Genomic DNA, 17849 nt, shown 5'->3' on the forward strand with positions numbered 1-17849 from the left:
AAAAAAAAAAAAAGGTTAAACATAGAGTACCATATGACCCAGTAATTTCACTCCAAGGTATGCACTCAAAGGAACTAAAAACATATGTCCACACAAAACCTTGTACAAAAATGTTCATAGCAGTATTATTTGTAACAGCCAAAAAGTGCAAAATAACTCAAATGTCTATCAACTGATGATTAGATAAAGTGTGGTAAATCTATACATGGAATATTAATCGGTAATAAAAGGAATGAAGTACTGATACATGTTACTAGATGAACCTGAAAAACATGTTAAATGAAAGAAGCCAGTCCAAAAGACATTGTATGATTCTCTTTATATGAAATATCCTAAATAGGGAAATCCATAGATACAAAAAGTAGATTAGTGGTCGGGTCCCAAGGGCTGAGGACTGGGGAAGGGGGTAGTCACAGCTAAGGGGTATGAGGTTTCTTCTGGGGATGATTAAATGTTCTAAAATTAGATGGTGCTAATAGTACCCAACTCTGTAAGGATACTAAACCACTTAACTATAAACTTTGGGTGAATTTTATTATATGAAATACAGCTCTATAAATTAGAAGGGAGAGAAGGAGGGGGAAGGGAAAAAGGGGAGAAGAAGGAGGAGGAGGGGAAGTGGTCAGAGCTCCTATAACCTTGTTAATGTTTTAAGAGTTGAGAATAAAAGTTTGGGAGTCACAAAGGATTTTCATGCAAACTTTTAAACGCCTTCTCACTCTTTAAATCCACTACCACTTTAACGTTTTTATTTGCCTTAATTTCAACAAGTACACAGAGGTGTGTGGGAAATTTGCTTAACAGATATGCTAAATCTGAGGCTACAGATTTGTGTTTTTCTAATTTCGTCACAGACTATTTGATGGCAGGGATTGGTAGTTTTATCTTTAAATTATCTGTACCCAATACAGAATGTGGCACATACTGGGGCTCAAGTAAATGCTGAATAAATAAGGTTCACCTGGATAATACTGGAGACCAAAGAAGAAAAAAGTCTAAACAGGTAAATTTTAAAGATTTCCGGGGCATCTGGGCGGCTCAGTTGTTAAGCGTCTGCCTTCGGCTCAGGTCATGATCCCAGGGTCCTGGGATCCAGCCTCGCATCAGGCTCCCTGCTCCGTGGTAAGCCTGCTTCTCCCTCTCCCCTGCTTGTGTTCCCTCTCTCACTGTCTCTCTCTGTCAAATAAATAAATAAAATCTTGTTAAAAATTTTTTTTTTAAAGATTTTATTTATTTATTTGAGACAGAGAGAATGAGAGACAGTGAGCATGAGAGGGAGGAGGGTCAGAGGGAGAAGCAGACTCCCCGCCGAGCAGGGAGCCCGATGCGGGACTCGATTCCGGGACTCCAGGATCATGACCTGAGCCGAAGGCAGTCGCTTAACCAACTGAGCCACCCAGGCGCCCTTGTTAAAATTTTTAAAAAAATTTTAAAGATTTATGATATTCCAGGAGAAAAAAAGAAGACTTAAAACCTAGGCTTTAAAATTCATTTTTTGAGGGCGCCTGGGTGGCTCAGATGGTTGGGCGTCTGCCTTCGACTCAGGTCATGATCCCAGCATTCTGGGATCGAGTCCCACATCGGGCTCCCTGCTCCTTGGGAGCCTGCTTCTCCCTCTGCCTCTCTCTCTGTCTCTCATGAATAAATTAAAAAAAAAAAAAATCTAAATAAAATTCATTTTTTGAATTTTAATAATGAAAATAATTCTTTAAAAAGATGAAATTAATCTGATTATTAGCAAAAGCAAAAGCAGATCTCAAAGATTCTTCTGTAGCATAAAATAGGAAGCAGCAGAGTATAGGAGTTAACACTGTCTTTGGAATCCTTCATTTAACAAATGTTTATGAAGGGGCGCCTGGATGGCTCAGTTGGCTAAGCGACTGCCTTCAGCTCAGGTCATGATCTCAGGGTCCTAGGATCGAGCCCCGCATCGGGCTCCCTGCTCGGCGGGAGGCCTGCTTCTCCCTCTCCAGCTCCCCCTGCTTGTGTTCCCTCTCTCGCTGTCTCACTCTGTCAAATAAATAATTAAATCTTAAAAAAAAAACAACAAACAAACAAATGTTTATGAAGCATCTGCAATGGGCCAAACCCTGGCTTACATACTACAGAAACTGTGACAAACAGGGTTCTGCTCTTACGAACATTTAATTTTAGGTAGGAAGACATTATAAAGCAAATTAATAAGATCGCTCATGATAGTAATGAGTTTTATTAAAAAAAATTAGGGCCACCTGGGTGGCTCAGTCAGTTAAGTATCTGCCTTAGGCTCAGGTCATGACCCCAGAGTCCTGGGAAAGAGCCCCTCATCAGGCTCCCTGCTCAGCAGGGAGTCTGCTTCTGCCTCGCCCTCTATACATACCCCCTGCTCGTGCTCTCTCTCTCTCAAAATAAATAAAATCTTAAAAAAATTAAATGAATACAGGGATAAAGTAATTGAAAGTATAGCTTTAGATAGTGGTCAGGAGGATTCATTTGATGATCCTGTAATTATCTTTATAATTGTAAATGTCTTCTTAAAAGATACATTAACTTCAATACCCCAATGTGTAAAATCAGATATAAATCAGGTATGATGTCGAACAATGTATATAAAACCATCTAACAAAATAGTTCTTCTCAACTTGAATAAAACAATAGGAATTATCCTTTCTCCTATTGTTTTTTCATCTGAGAATCAAGTGTGTCAAAGAAAAAAGCATGATAACCTCTAATACAGGTATTTATAAAACAATCTACCCATAACTTTCAGAAACTTACCACTTACCAGCCATGGAAAAAAATACAGAAGAGTTTAAGGCATCAAGAGTCCACTAACCTTAATCCATTGAACAACTGCTTAGACTTATCCAGAAGATAACAAAAATCTGTAACTGTTTTCCTCTCTCCCTGTGGGATATCATCTTCAGCACCTCCAGAGGACATGATTTCGTTAAGCGCAAATTCAGTCCTGTAAGAAAACATATGTCCATTTATCCAGTAGGTGAAAATAAAAAGAGAAACATATATTATCTGATAGCATTTTTTTCAAGATAGATATAGAATTCTTCTGATCACAAATCATCAAAATAAGGTAAGTACAAGATGGTGTGGGAAAACAATCTCATATTGTCAGTAGGAATGAAAATTGGTATATCCATATTGGAAAGTAATTTTTGTAATATTTGTTCATCCAAACAAAAATCATTTATTTGATGCCTATTATGTTCCAAGTCCTCCTCTACATCGTTAAGAATCAAAAATGTTGATCCTTCTGACCTATTTATCTATTTGATCCATTCTGTAAATCCATCCTCGAAAATGACCTAGAAATGTTAAACACTTTATCTATAAAGATATTTATTTCAGTATCATAATATTTAAAAGGTTGATAACAATCTAAAAGATATATTTTTAGGTTCATAACATAATATTTTTAGGTTGATAACAACCTAAAAGAACCAAAGAGGGCAATTATCAAGTGCTTCACAGGGGCACCTGGGTGGCTCAGTAGGTTAAGTGTCTGACTCTTGGCTTCAGCTCAGGTCGTGATCTCATGGTTGTAAGATGGAGCCCCACATCAGGCTCCGTGCTCAGCGCGCAGTCTGCCTGAGATTCTCTCCCTCTCCCTCTGCCTCTCCTCTGCTTGTGTGCTCTCTCTCTCTCAAATAAATATTTTTTTAAAAAGTGCTTCACAGGGCGCCTGGGTGGCTCAGTTGGTTAAGCGACTGCCTTCGGCTCAGGTCATGATCCTGGAGTCCCGGGATAGAGTCCACATCGGGCTCCCTGCTCAGCAGGGAGTCTGCTTCTCCCTCTGACCCTCCTCCCTCTCATGCTCTCTGTCTCTCATTCTCTCTCTCGCAAATAAGTAAAATCTTAAAAAAAAAAAAAATTTTTTTTAAAGTGCTTCACAGAACACTAACAACTGCACTCTACCCTATCACTAACTTAAAATTATATTTGAGGTAAGACAATAATATGCAGACATCTCAGTGTAAAAAGGATATAGAAACCACGCACATACACATGTATATATTAAAACTGTATTTTGTTAAATCCAAACTACCTTCATATGTAATCAATCATGGTAATCAGCCATTTTAAAAACAGCAAGTTGCTGGACAGTATATATAGCATGAACCTATACTAAACAAAAGAATTCATTTGTGTTTACATATGGACAGAAATCCCTGGAACAACGTAGAGACATCTGGTCCCAATGTAGGGTGAAAATACAGGCAGAGCAGACAAGAGCCAGACACCAGAGATGAGAGTTAGGGTGTGGTGCAGTTATTTTGGTAAATATTTTTCTCTCCAACATTTTCTCGAACAAGCAATTATGGTTACAGGGCAGGAGGATTGTCAGCAAGCCTAAAAATGTCAAGGGGCTGCAGAGTAACAAGTGGGTGCCGTGGAGCCAGCCGGCGGGGCCTTGCACAGATGGTACTGGCTGGTCCCTGCATGTTCACATGCTCCCTCTTCTTACCACTGCTTTCTGTGCTCAGTAGGCTAGGAGTTTTCAACAGGGAAACAAACCTTGAAAAGTGCTGGCCTTGGAAGGGGTTTCATAGTGTAATGACCCTGGGTAAGTCTTCTCCTCCAACCCACATAAATTCCAAAAGAAAAAGGTAACTTAACAGTAGTAAAACCTGGCAGATTCCACCTTGATCAAATGATCAAAGTGAACTAACCCAAGTCCTGTACCTCTTGAGGGGATGCAATGAGAAGTGATGTTCTCGGGGCACCTGGGTGGCGTAGTTGGTTCAACATCAGACTCTCAATTTTGGCTCAGGTCATGATCAGGGTCATGAGACTGAGCCCCACACTGGGCTCCACACTGGGCGCGGAGCCTGCTTATAGCCAAACTATGGAAGGAGCCCAGATGTCCATTGACAGATGAATGGATAAAGAAGATGTGGTATATATATACAATGGACTACTATGTAGCCATCAAAAAACAAAATCTTACCATCTGCAATGACATGGATGGAACTAGAGGTTATTATGCTAAGCAAAATAACTCAATCAGAGAAAGACAATTATCATATGATCTCACTGATATGTGGAATTTGAGAAATAAGGCAGAGGATCATAGGGGAAGAGAGGTAAAAATGAAACAAGAAACCAGAGAGGGAGACAAACCATAAGAGACTCTTAATCTCAGGAAACAAACTGAGGGTTGCTGGAATGGAGGGGGGTGGGAGGGATGGGGTGGCTGGGTGATGGTCATTGGGGAGGGTATGTGTTGTGAGGAGTGCTGTGTATTGTATAAGCCTAATGAATCACAGACCTCTACCCCTGAGACAATATATTAAAAAAGAAAAAAATATATAGAAAAAAAGGGGAAAAAAAAGAAACGTTTACAGAGGGGCACCCGGGTGGCTCAGTTGGTAAAGCGTCTGCCTTCGGCTCAGGTCATGATGCTGGGGTCCTGGCATCGAGCCCCATGTTGGGCTCCCTGCTCAGCAGAGAGTCTGCTTCTCCCTCTCCCTCTGAACTTCCTCCCCACTTGTGCTCCCTCTCTGTCTCAAATAAATAAAAATCTTTAAAAAAAAAAAGATTTGGGGTGCCTGGTGGCTCAGCCATCAAGTGTCTGCCTTCAGCTCAGGTCATGATCCCAGCGTCCTGGGATCAAGCCCTGCATCAGGCTCCCTGCTCAGCGGGAAGCCTGCTTCTCCCTCTCCCACTCCTCCTGCTTGTGTTCCCGCTCTCCCTGTCTCTCTCTCTGTCAAATAAATAAATAAAATCTTAAAAAAAAAAAAAAGATTCTTCTCTCCCTCCATCCCTCCCTCTCTAAAAAATAAATAAAAACAACAACAACAAAGAAGTTATGTTCCTGCCAAAGATTGAGAGCTTGAATCTAATCATGAGGAAATAGACAAAACCAAACTGGGAGACATTCTACAAAACAATCAACGTATAATCTTCAAAAATGTCAAGAAAATGTCTTTTCCTCCAAAGAAAAGGGAAGACCGGGATGCAAAAAAGCCTGATCCTGAACTGGATCTTCCTGCTGTAAAGAATGTTACTGGGACAACTGGAAAGCCTGAATGAGATCTGAGAACTAGATGGAAGTAATGTATTCACTGTTGATAAGAAAAACTGTTAAACCTTACCAGTAATCAACAAAATACAACAAAGTTAACCCATTACAAATACACTGATTATAGCAGTTGACAATGCACTGAAACCATCATATTTGCTAGGGGCAGTGTAAATTAGTTCAGACCCTGAGATTCACTGGATGTATTGGGGAATTTATTTATTCTACTAGACTGAGCAATTACACTTCTGGAAATTTATCTTAAGGAACATGTGAACTACCACTACTAAAAATTACTCATAATGCAGGGAACTGGTGAAGAACTGCTAGCCAGTCACCTACCTCTCTCACACAACTAACTATCCTCCAACCACAGTGAAATATATGCAAGCCTCTGAACAAATTCTACTTTTTTTTTTTAAAGATTTATTTATTTGAGAGAGAGAGCAAGCAAGCTCTAGCGCATGAGCAGGGGGAGGGGCGAGGGGCAGAGGGAGAGGGAGAAAATGACTCCCGGCTGATCAGGGAGCCTGATGCAGGGCTTGATCCCAGGACCCAGACATCATGACTTGAGCCGAAATCAAGAGTCAGCCACACAACTGACTGAGGCAACCAGGAGCCCCTGAACAAATTCTACTCTTATATAACATCACAATTTTACATGTTATTCTCTTTGCCTATTTTGTTCACCTGGCAAATTTATATTCATAGTTCAAGACATTCAAATGACACCTTTGCAGTAAAACCTTCCTTGAAAATCTAATCTCTCCCTGGTACTTATATATGATCATGACAGTAGAGTCTTCTTCAGTGACTCCACTAGAAATCATACATACAGGGGCACCTGGGTGGCTCAGATCATGATCCTGGAGTCCCAGGATCCAGCACCACATCGGGCTCCCTGCTCAGCAGGGAGTCTACTTCTCCCTCTGCCCCTCCCCTGCTTGTGCTCTCTCTCTCTCACTTTCTCTCTCTCTGAAATAAATAAATAAAATCTTTAAAAAAAAGAAATCATAAATATAATTATACATAGTATACATTATATTGTATATTATATGCATATTATACATGTGTATATTACATATACATATGTATACATAATGTATGTTATACATTATATATGTATATAATTAATAATTATAATTAATTGTTATATGTTGAAATAATATTTTGGTATTTTAGTTAAATAAAATATATTATTAAAATTAATTTCATCTGTTTCTTTTTACTTTTTAATGTGGCTACTAGAAAATTTAAAATCACACATGACTCAATTATATTTCTATCAAACAAATACACACCTTTCATTATTTGTAGATGATATGAACCTTTCCATAGAAAGTTCAAAAGAACCTAGAGACAAATTATCAGAATTAATCAGTAAGTTTAGCAAAGTTGCTGGATATAAGGTGAATATAAAAGGGCCACCTGTATTTCTATATCCCAGAGAACAAATAATTATTAAGTAAAACTTAAAAAAAATGCCATTTACAATTGTACCAAGTAATACCAAATAACTAAGAATAAATATAATAGATATACAAGATGAATCACAGAAAACTATAAAATCCTGAGAGCTTGAGCACTAAATTTTTTTTTTTTAAGATTTTATTTATTTAGGGGCGCCTGGGTGGCTCAGTTGGTTAAGCGACTGCCTTCGGCTCAGGTCATGATCCTGGAGTCCCGGGATTGAGTCCCACATCGGGCTCCCTGCTCAGCGGGGGGTCTGCTTCCCCCTCTGCCCTCTTCCCTCTCGTGCTCTCTGTCTCTCACTCTCTCTCTCAAATAAATAAATAAAATCTTTAAAAAAAAAGATTTTATTTATTTATTAGACAGAGAGAGACACAGCAAGAGAGGGAACACAAGCAGGGGGAGTGGGAGAAGGAGAAGCAGGCTTCCCGCGGAGCAGGGAGCCCGATGCGGGGCTCAATCCCAGGACCCTGGGATCATGACCTGAGCCGAAGGCAGCTGCTTAATGACTGAGCCACCCAGGTGCCCCTATATGTGGATTTTTTCAGTAGAGTACTATAAATGTATTTTCTCTTTCTTACGATTTTCTGAACCATATTTTCTTTTCTCTAGCTTACTTTATTCTAAGAATACTGTATATAATATGTATACAAAATATGTGTTAATCGACTATGTTATCTGTAAGGCTTCTTTTTTTTTTTTCAAGAGTTTATTTATTTGACAGAGAGAGAGAGAGCAGGAACACAAGCAGGGGGAGCGGCAGGCAGAGGGTTCGGGAGAAGCAGACTCCCCACTGAGCAGGGAGCCCGATGCAGGGCTCGAGCCCAGGACCCTGGGATCATGACCTGAGCCGAAGGCAGTCGCTTAACCAACTGAGCCACCCAGGCGCCCTTGGACAAATTGATGTATAATCTATATGGAAATGCAAAGAGCCACAGCAGCTAAAATAATCTTGAAGAAGAAGAAAATGGAAGACCTGACTCCACTGGACGTCAAGACTTTTGAAAAGCTCCAGGACTGAAGACTGTGGTATTGGCACAAGGAGAAAAAATCAGAATACAACAGAACAGAGTTGAGAAACAGCCCACATGTACGTGTATACTCGATTTACGACACACAGAAGTAAAGCAATGAGAAAAAATAATTTTATCCAAAAAACAAAGAAAAAGAACCAGTACTGGGTCAACTAGATATCTAAATTAAAAGAAAAAACATGAGGGGCTCCTGGGTGGCTCAGTCGTTAAGCGTCTGCCTTCGGCTCAGGTCATGATCCCGGGGTCCTGGGATCGAGCCCCGCATCGGGCTCCCTGCTCAGCGGGAAGCCTGCTTCTCCCTCTCCCACTCCCCCTGCTTGTGTTCCTGCTCTTGCTCTCTCTCTCTGTCAAATAAATAAATAAAATCTTCAAAAAAAAAAAAGAGAGAAGAAAAAACATGCATCTTGATTCCTATCTACATTACACAAAAATCAATCTGGGTAGACTAGATTGATCTAGGTAAATATAAAAGGTAAAGTCAAACAGTTCTTTTCTTTTTTAAAGATTTTATTTATTTGACAGAGAGACAGTGAGAGAGGGAACACAGGCAGGGGGATTGGGAGAGGGAGAAGCAGGCCTCCCGCTGAGCAGGGACTCCCCCGCCAATGCGGGGCTCGATCCCAGGACCCTGGGACCATGACCTTGAGCCAAAGGCAGACACTTGACAGACTGAGCCACCCAGGTGCCCCAAAATCAAACAGTTCTTAAATAATAATACGGTAGGCAATCTTCATGACCCTGGGGTTTAAAGAAAAAGATTATTTAAAGAATTCACCAAAAGGATTCTTCACTAAGGAAAAATGAGATCATTCTAAAAACCAAGAATTGTAATCATTAAAAGACACTAATAGGAAAGTGAAAAGACAAGTTGACTCCCTGTGCAGCTGAAAATCCACGTATGATTTTTGACCCCCCCCCAACCTTAACTAATAGCCTACTACTGTTGACCAGAAACCTTACCAATAACATCAACAGTAGATTAACACATATTTGGTACGTTATATGTTTGATATACCGTATTCTTATAAATAAAGTAAGCTGGAGAAAAGAAAATGTTATTAAGAAAATCATAAGGAGGGGCGCCTGGGTGGCTCAGTCGTTAAGTGTCTGCCTTCAGCTCAGGTCATGATCCCAGGGTCCTGGGATCGAGCCCCACGTCGGGCTCCCTGCTCGGCGGGAGGCCTGCTTCTCCCTCTCCCACTCCCCCTGCTTGTGTTCCCTCTCTCGCTGTCTCTCTCTCTGTCAAAAAATAAATAAAAACCTTTAAAAAAAGAAAATCATAAGGAATAGAAAATACGTTTACAGTACTGTACTCATTGATACTGTCAGTTTATATATTTACTGAAAAAAATCCACAAGTGGACCAGCACAGTTCAAACCCGTGTTGTGCAAGGGTCAACTAGTGTGTTTGCAGATGTAATTAAGATGTAAATTAACATGCAGTCATACTGGAATAGAGTATTAATTCAATTTGACTGGTGTCCTTAGAAGCTGAGGAGAGACAGACACCCACAGTGAGGAGAATGCCATGTGCAGACACAGACACAGAGGGAAGACAGCCATATGAAGAAGCAGACAGAGACTGGAATTATGCAGCTGCATGCCAAGGAACACCAAGGATTGCTGGCGACCACCAGAAGCTAGGGGAGGGAATGGAACAGATTCTCCCTCTGAGCTTCTAAAAAGGACCAATTCTGCCAACACCTTGATTTTGGACTTCTGCCTTTCTGAAGTGTGAGAGCACAAATTTCTGCTGTTTTAAGCCACCCACTTAGTGGTAATTTGTAATAGCAGCCCTAGGAAACCCATCCATATATGACAGTCTTGATACAGATTACAAAATAGACACACAGCAAAAGAGCAATGAGTAGAGACAACTGTTCAAAGACTTGTTCTGCTACATACAGAGCATCTGGCAAATTATTGACCTGCCTTGTTGACAATTTCTTTTTATAGAAGTCTTTCAAAGCAATAAGAGAAACTGCTACTCTGGATTGAATTCTGAGTAAGTGGTTGGCAATAGGAAAGTATGAAAGAAATCTGGTTAAGTGTGCATTACATGATACCAGGAGGCACATGCAGGGTTCTAACAGCAGTGGAAAGAGTCCTACCCTAGGCCAGAAGCCCGAGTATTCCTGTTCCTAACACTTCTTAGTTATGTGATTGTGAACAAACAAAAACTTTAGCTAACACTTTGAGTTGCAAGTTTTTAATTTGCAAAAACAAGCAATTTGCACTTGTTCTGTCTATCTCAAATAACTGTTGTGAAGATAGAGCAAAGTTATTTAGGTGTGAAAGAAGTCTGAAAACACTACATAATGTATAATATCACCATGATTATTACTCTGTAGTTTAGTGATGCTTCAAAAGAAACAGAGAATCGCCCTATTGTAAGACCTAAAGGGGGGGGGGCACCTGGGTGGCTCAATCGGTTAAGCATCTGCCTTCAGCTCAGGTCATGATCTCAGGGTCCTGGGATGGGGCTCCCTGCTCAGAAGGGAGCCTGCTTCTGCCCCTCCCTCTACCCATCTCCTGGTCTCCGGCACTCTCTCTCCCGAAAAGAAAAGAAAAGAACGAACTAAAAGGGAACCAGGCCAAGAAAAGAATGGAAATACATTGGAAGTGAAACTAAAATATAGTAAAAAATTTATTCTGACAAAACAGAGAATATATTTATAGAAATCACATGGTAGGAAAGAGATCATTTTCTTATGCACTCAGATTTTTTAAAAGACATATAAAGAGATGGAATGGCTGTCTAATTAAGCGTCAACATAAGAGTCTATCACACAGGGATGCCTCAGTGGCTCAGTCGGTTGAGAGTCCGGCTCTTGATTTCAGCTCAGGTCATGATCTCAGAGTCCTGAGATCAGGCCCCCTGTTGGGCTCTGAGCTCAGCATGGAGTCGGCTTGTCCCTCTCCCTCTGCTCTTCTGCCTTACCCTCCGCTCTCTCTCTCTAATAAATAAATAATCTTTAAAAAAAAAAAAAAGTGGAGATGCCTAGGTGGCTCAGTTGGTTGGGCGTCTGCCTTCAGCTCAGGTCATGATCCCAGGGTCCTGGGGTCGAGCCCCGCATTGGGCTCCTTGCTCAGCGGGGAGTCTGCTTCTCCCTCTGCCTCCTACTCCCCCTGGTTGTGCTTTCTCTCTCTCGCTGACAAATAAACAAATGAAATCTTAAAAAAAAAAAAGTGTACCACACATATGTTTTCTCAGCTATAAAAATGAGATATTAGTAATAGCTACCCTGTAAGGCTGTTGGACAATATAATGAATTAATGGATATAAAACTGCCATGTAAATTACGATGTACTCTAAAATTATTAGTTGTAAAATTGCCATAAATGTACTCAAAACAGAGCATAAATTGAAAAATACCAAGTACAAAAAGAATTTTGAATGTGTGTGTGTATGTAGGGGGTGATGATGATGGTTTTCACACATTCATTGTAAAAGGAACAAGAAGCTACTGCTTGCTTGGTACAGATGGTATTCCGATAAAATGAACAAATAGCAGTGCTCAAAAGCTGGTCCTTCCCAGCATGGAAAGCATGTTTACATATCAAAGACAGCATAAAACTTCATGAATTACATACAAATTATTTTCTGAAAACAATTTTTCGGACTTAATCCAACAGTTACATGCTCTAAGAACAACCGTAGGAGAAATGCATAAGCACCGCACTTCTCATTGCTCCATGTGGACAGCAGCTGAATGAACTGAAGGCAAAGAGAGCTTAAGAAAAGGAAGCCAAAGGAGCTAGGGCATGGAGCCCCAGTGATGTACACACAGCCAGAATGCCACTTGTGAGATACTGTGCACGAGACTAGGAAGATATTTTGCCTACCAAATGTGGAAAAAGAGAGGTGTTTATCTAACACACAAATACACAAATCCAGTACTTACTCAACGGAGACCTAGCACAGCCTAACCGAAAGCACTGCAGGGAAAGAAAGGGAAGGCAGGCAGGCAGTTAGTTAGTCAGTCATCTCAAAACGACAACTATCAACAAGACACATGCAAGGACTCTTCATGAAGCTAATGGGGCAGGAGACACAAAAATATACAAAATGAAAGAAAGCACCAAAACATGTACCCTTGAGAATAATGTGAGAAAACATCCTCTGAAGCAGCCTAAGGCTAACAGTTCATAAAATCTGTCTCCAGTGGGGGAACCCATAGAGGCAGCAGTCAAATACAATCTAGTTCAATTTAAATAGCCGTTTATTCATCACATAAAAACTCAAGAGGGAACAAGAAGTTCAGGCAAGAATCTCAGTCACCAACCAACAAGACATTACTCTATTCGGTATATGAAGAAGTGCAGACCACATAGACATTTTCTTCTCAATCACAAACAAAGATAACAGCAGCAGCAGCTGAAAGTCTGTGTATATAGTATACTAAAAACAGGCAACATGAAAAGCATTTGGGGCCACCCATAACCACCATCTCAGCATACTCTGAGAGAAAGCTGTTAGTCACGCAAATGTTAGGTCACACCTGATTTGTGTTAAGCAGAATTAAAAACAAAAACAAAATAACCAATAACCCCTTAAAAGATACTTATGATGTATACCATGACAATTTTGCTTTCCTAAATTACAGGTTTTATCTGTAATAAATTGAAAGCAGAAGAAAGAAAATAATAAATTTTTCACTAAAAGAAAAATAAAAGTTACTGTTTCTTTTAGCAGTAACTGATTGGTGATATGTCCATATATCTGTATCTATATATATAGTAATATAACAGCTTTATTGAAATATCATTCACATACCATACAATTCACTTATTTAGGTATACAAGTCAATGGTTTTCAATATATTCACAGGTATACAGTCATCACCACATTTAACTTCAGAACATTTTTATCACCCAAAAAAAAGAAACCTATATTCATCAGTAGTCATGCCTCATTTCCCCTAAAACAGCTCTCTCCCCAGCCTTAAGCAACTACTAATCTACTTTCTATTTCTATGGACTTAACAACTGGATATTCACATAAATGGAATCATAAACGATGTGGCTTTTGTAATTGGTTTCCTTCACTTAAAATAATGTTTCCAAGGGTCATTCATGTTGTAGCAAATATCAGTAGTTCATTCTTTTTGGTGATTAAATAATACTCCACTGTGTGGCTATATACCACAATTTGTTTATTCATTCTTCAGTTGATGGACATTTAGATTGTTTTCACTGTGCGGCTATTACGAATAATGCTATGAACACTTGCATCCAAGTTTTTGTGTGGACATCTGTTTTTCACTTTTCTTGGGTATATACCTAGGAGGAGAATTGCTGGGTCATATGGTAACACTATGTTTAACCTTTTCAGGAACTACCAGACTGTTTTCCAAAGTGACTGTACCAGTTTACAATCATAGCACTGTATGAGAGATCTTATCTCTCAACATCCTCACCAATACTTACTATCTGCCTTTTTTATTCTAGGCATCCCAGTGGATGTGAAGCGCTATCTCATGGTTTAGATTTACATTTCTGATGGTTAATGATGTTGAGCATCGTTTCACATGCTTATTTGCCCTTTAACAATTATCTTTGAAGAAATGATTCCTCAGATCCTTTGCCTATTGAATAAGTTATTTGGTTTTTTATTGTTGGGTTGTAAGAGTTCATTGCATAATTCTAGATACAAGTCCCTTACCAGAGATATGATTTGCAAATATTTTCTCCCTTTCTTGGGTTGTCTTTTCACTTTCTTAGACTGGTTATATTTCTACTTTTTCTCTTGCCATTTTAGCCCTTATTTTTTTAATCAAAATAATACATACATAATTAACAATTCAGTAATACCCAATAAGACTTAAATGAAAAGCAGTAGTTCACTGGCTCACCCTTCCTCGACCAGCATCAACAACTTTCAACTCTTGTGGCTGTTTCGTCCAGTAGTGTCCCCTACAGTCCACATAAAAAGATTTTCTTGCAATTACTTGATTCATCCATTTTTGACATTAGATATTTTCCGTAATGACAAATAAGGAATTAGTTCTCTTTTACTCCCACTGCCCCTTCCAATATAATTATATCATTACTTGGGATTAGTTAATTTATCTTTAAATTATATACCTTCCAGTTAAGTCCATAATTAATATTTAAATAATAAACATTTTTATTGCTTCATTATATGACATATAAGAGGGTATTAAGAGGAGGAAAAGATCAGCATATAATTGAGAAGGATGCTCAGACATCTTTCACTGGAAGTTGGTTATATTTCTCTTAATCTGTTCCCCATTTCTTGGTAAATAATTTTTCAGTTAGAAATCAAATGCTGTACTGTTTAATTTCAGAGAAAGAACTGAAAAATTCCTGTTTGGTTTTTTTTTTTCCTACCTCAGTTACTCATTGATTCAGGAAACCCTTTTCTCTGAATCTGTGCATGACACTACTATTCTGTGGACATGGTGAAAATTATAGAAATTATAAGATGGTACTTAAGAAATTCTAGTAAGCATCTAAACCTGTATGTGTTAGCAAACATGTCACTGACTTAAAAAAAAATCTGGTATTTCATGGAACATGGGGAGAAGGATATAAGAAACAAAGTAAAGAGGGCTTCCTAGTTACTGATACTCAGTTTTCATGACCATTCAATTACAAAAAAGCAGGAATCAGACCCAAAGGTTTGTGAAGGCAATATGTGCACAACACTTACTAACAAAGCCCATGAATATCTCCTTGAATTGCAATGATAAAACAAAATGACATGCAAATTATAAAAGGTACCTTGATTGCCTACATACTACCAGAAAACAGCTTAACATATGAGATTATTTATCTGGAGGGAAGTTGTCAAGAAAAAAAATCACCCTGGGGCACGTGGGTGGCTCAGTCAGCCAGGTGCCCCAGTCAGTTAAGCGTCTACCTTCGGCTCAGATCATGATCCCAGAGTCCTGGGATCAAGCCCTGCACCAGGCCCCCTGCTCAGCGGGGAGTCTGCTTCTCCCTCTCCCTCTGCCTCTCCCCGCTGCTTGTGCTCTCTCTCTAATAAATAATTAAAACCTTAAAAAAACTTGGATTTCTGGTCCCTTGCAGCTGAAGGGAGGAAGACAAGAGCAGGGGACAGGAGAAATCAAGCTCCCAAGAGCCAGAAACTATGCCAGGCATTTTATATACATATTTCATCTCCATACCCCCTTAAGGTAGACACTGTTACTAGAATTTAGAGATGAAAAGAAGGCTCAGAGAAGCTATTTAGCCAGACCTACACACTTGGAAAAGGACTCCAAAATCACGCTCTTCATCCCAAAGGACCCTCAAGGTCAGCACCCTTAGATAAGAATGCAAAGATTACAAAGGAGAGTTGTCTGATCTCCAGTATCCCAACGCTTCAAATCCCATGGGCCTTATCTCTCCTTTCCCTTAAAACATAGCTGACCATATTTTTAAGGTTTTTTTCTTCCCCCAGTAATTGGAAATCCCTCTGAAAAAAACTACAAGACCCAAAGAATCACTAAAACAATGATTGTAAACAAACTTTGGTTATCGAATCTACCTGTAAAGGAATGATTCTAATTGTCAGCTTTTTGACTTTGGGAATGTTATTTAATTTGTCTAAGCTTTAGGATTTCTTCAACTCTAAAATGAGGATTATACTATTTTCTTCTCATATAGCTATCATAACAGTTAAATTAGACAATATTCATAACACTATAGTCCAGAAAGTAAACAAATATAGTCAGTAGAAGGTAGCAAATATCAAAATTGGTCATTTATACCATCAGTCACAATATAAACAGTCCAATGTTTGTTCATTCATTCAACAAATATCAATTGGGAGCCCCGTAAATGCCAGGCATTTTTCTAGGTACTGGAATAGAGCAGTGAACAAAACAGGCAAAACCCCTGCTTTCACAAAGTTACTGTCTAGTGGAGAGACAAAAGCAAAATAAAATACACATGAATTTAATATTCCAAGTGGTAAGAAGTACCATGAAGAAAATAGAACAGGAAGGACAGTGTGACTAGGGGTAACATTTCAGTTTGAGTAGGTGAGGGGACATTTGAAAAGGGAAGCTTTAAGCAGAGACCTGGAAGAAGTGAAGGAATGAGCCAAGTAGTATCAGGGAGGTTGGGGTTCGAGGTGGAGAGAACAAGGACAGCTACTGAGGGAGGTATGCATGCAGTGTACAGAATAAGAACAAGAGGTGCAGTCTATAAACGCAACACGAAAGAAACCTCAGCTACTCATAAATTTATATAAACAGGATTCTTGGCTGCTGTTTTTTGAGTGCTACCGAAGAGAAGAAAATCCAGACACTTATTTCCCAAGGCCAGCACCCTGATGTGGGCTGGACGTGCCCCAAGGAAGGATGCCTTCTTCTGACTGGCCTAACCATCTAGAGAGATTGCCTTTTGCTAATGTGCACAGAGGTACCATGTAGGGCCACCTGCAGCCTCTATGGGACTTCCCTTTCAGTAGGATTTATGGGATCTACAATCACAAAGCAGTGTGTTACTAGGACTGTTGACTCAGAAAAGGAAACAGACTAATTATGCTGAACTAGATTCTATAATGACATTCATTAAAAAGGGAGTTAAAATGTGAGATAAGCCCAACTTTCATTATTTCTCTTTATCTGGATACTGATAAAAAAATTATAATCTAATAAATTAAATAAGACCACAGGATATATAGTGGATCTGCATTCTGAAGCTTCAACCCAAGTACAAGTCCGAATTGTGCCATTTTCAGCCAAATCACATAGCTTACTGTGTAACCTAACTTCAATTTCCTCATTTTTAAGTGAGGATAATGAATACTGCCCTATCTCACCCAGCTACTGAGATAAGCTCTAATTAAATGTATTCATTTTTTCTTATTAAGATAATCAAGTAAAAAAGTAAAGGGTGCATGACTGGCTCAGTTGGTAGAGCATGTGATTCTAGATCTCGGGATTGTAAATTCGAGCCCCACGTTAGGTGTACAGATTAGTTAAAAATAAAATCTTAAAAAGAAAAGTTAAAAAGGTAAATCCAATGACACTTGACCCTTGAACAACATGGGTTTGAACTGTGTGGATCCACATACATTTTTTTCTAAATTTTTTTCTAAATACAGCACCATACTGTAAATGTATTTTCCTTATGCTTTTCTTAGTAACATTTTCTTTTCTCTAGCTTCCTTTATTGTAATAATATTGTATATAATACATATAACATATGAAATACACATTAATCAACTGTTTGTTATTGGTAAGGCATCCAGTGAATAGTAGGTTATTAGTAGTTAAGTTTTGGGGAGTCAAAAGTTACACACAGATTTTCAACTGTGCATGAAGTTGGTGCCCCTAGCCCCACATTTT

The 17849-nt window shown here is 39.2% G+C and overlaps 1 protein-coding gene across 1 annotated transcript in view; it reads right to left on the minus strand.

Annotated features, from left to right (window-relative positions):
• The window catches only part of SCAI (suppressor of cancer cell invasion), a 133100-nt gene that overhangs the window by 65023 nt on the left and 50228 nt on the right, over positions 1 to 17849 (minus strand). The window contains exon 3 of the mRNA XM_021691496.1: positions 2816 to 2947. Within this exon, the coding sequence (XP_021547171.1) occupies positions 2816 to 2947 (132 nt within the window). The remainder of the gene's footprint in view (positions 1 to 2815; positions 2948 to 17849) is intronic.

This window comes from Neomonachus schauinslandi, chromosome 13 (genome assembly GCF_002201575.2).
Source record: "Neomonachus schauinslandi chromosome 13, ASM220157v2, whole genome shotgun sequence".
Lineage (NCBI taxonomy): Eukaryota > Metazoa > Chordata > Mammalia > Carnivora > Phocidae > Neomonachus > Neomonachus schauinslandi.